The 1,408-nt window shown below is 43.5% G+C and overlaps 1 protein-coding gene across 3 annotated transcripts in view; it reads right to left on the minus strand.

The window, feature by feature from the left end:
* The window catches only part of LOC106523962 (immunoglobulin-like domain-containing receptor 2), a 20,708-nt gene that overhangs the window by 6,875 nt on the left and 12,425 nt on the right, over window positions 1-1,408 (minus strand). For 2 of the 3 annotated variants that reach the window (XM_014017553.1, XM_014017552.1), the window contains 3 exons: window positions 739-885; window positions 486-647; window positions 105-218 (listed from right to left, as the gene is read on the minus strand). In XM_014017553.1, coding sequence (XP_013873007.1) covers window positions 105-218; window positions 486-647; window positions 739-885 — 423 coding nt within the window. The remainder of the gene's footprint in view (window positions 1-104; window positions 219-485; window positions 648-738; window positions 886-1,408) is intronic. The other variant, XM_014017554.1, reaches the window with a different exon arrangement.

Consider the following 1,408-nt stretch of genomic DNA (forward strand, 5'->3'; position numbering starts at 1 on the left):
ACACACACACACACACACACACACACACACACACACACACACACACACACACACACACACACAAACCCAGATCTCAGAAGCTGCTCTACACTGGGCAGGCTTACATTTGAGTGCAGCCATCTTGCTGGATGGAAACTGAGCCATCTCCTTCTCTATGTAGTACAGAACTTTCACTAAGTTCTGGTCTGGGCTCGTGGTCAGTCGGTAACCACTGCGCACTGCAGACATGGACACACACCCATACACACACATGCACGCACACAAAGACATGCAATGATTTACACAGATGCAGCTGAGGCAGACTGTGAGTTAATTCACAAACAGACGAGACATTTTTGGTTTTAGGCACATAAAATTGAGGTCAGTCAGTGTTTTGATGTTTTGAGTAAAAACACATTAATAGGAGTAAAAGTATTTCCCTGATGGTTCTTAAAATCGACAAAATGTTAATTTTAAGTTACTAATATGTGAGACTTCTGACACACCTCCTGCCAGATTATTTTCAGTCGAGGTGAGCGTAGAGATCTTTGGGTCCAGGTGGGATGAAGGAGCAAGTGGGACCACAGTCGGTACAGCAGGAATGTAGTATGGATACACGGGAACCTGAGCAGCCTGTCGACTCTTGGCCATCTTCCCCGCCTCATAAACTGCACAAATTTAAAAAATGCCCTCATGCAGAATGATTGTTCAAAGAAAATGTAAAAAAGAAAAAAACACGTGAATGTTTTTGTTCCTCACGGTGTCGTGGACAGCAGCATGTATCCGGACAGCAGCAGCAGCGGACGTAGCAGCAGCACGAGTGAGGACAACACTGGCACCAGCAGATCCCCAACAGCAGCAGGAACAGAACACTGCCCAGGACTACGGATCCCACAAACGCCCATTCTGATTTACAAAAACAGATAAATACACAGGTAAACAGTAAATACACAACTACCTCTCAAGAGAAGAAATACAACTTCAAAAAAAAATACTTTTTGTTTTTACACAGTATGCAGGAAATTTCAGGATGATATCCCGGACGAGCCCCCAAAACATTTAGGTTTTCATGCATGCTAAAATGTTACAAAATATAATAAAATGGCTATGCTAACAATTGTTAATGAACACTCACCAACTTGTTTTAGATTTGACCTTACACATCAACACAGTTATTTGTTTGACTCTGAGGTTTTAAGGTCTGTTTTTTATTGTTTCTTTAAAGCTGCTGTATGTAGTTTCTTGGGAACCCAAAAACTTAGAAAAATTTTGAACAGAAACAACCTTGTAGTCCCTCCCCCCTGCTCTCAGCTCCCCTTCCTAGGCTCCTCCCCCACAGCACGGCACAGTCGGGAGCGAGCACGCTTGTAAACGTTGGTTACGTGTTGTAACCCCAGATTCTATGAGTGTAAGCGCAGCCCTCTAAGGC

Source organism: Austrofundulus limnaeus, unplaced genomic scaffold (assembly GCF_001266775.1).
Source record: "Austrofundulus limnaeus strain Quisiro unplaced genomic scaffold, Austrofundulus_limnaeus-1.0 Scaffold171, whole genome shotgun sequence".
Lineage (NCBI taxonomy): Eukaryota > Metazoa > Chordata > Actinopteri > Cyprinodontiformes > Rivulidae > Austrofundulus > Austrofundulus limnaeus.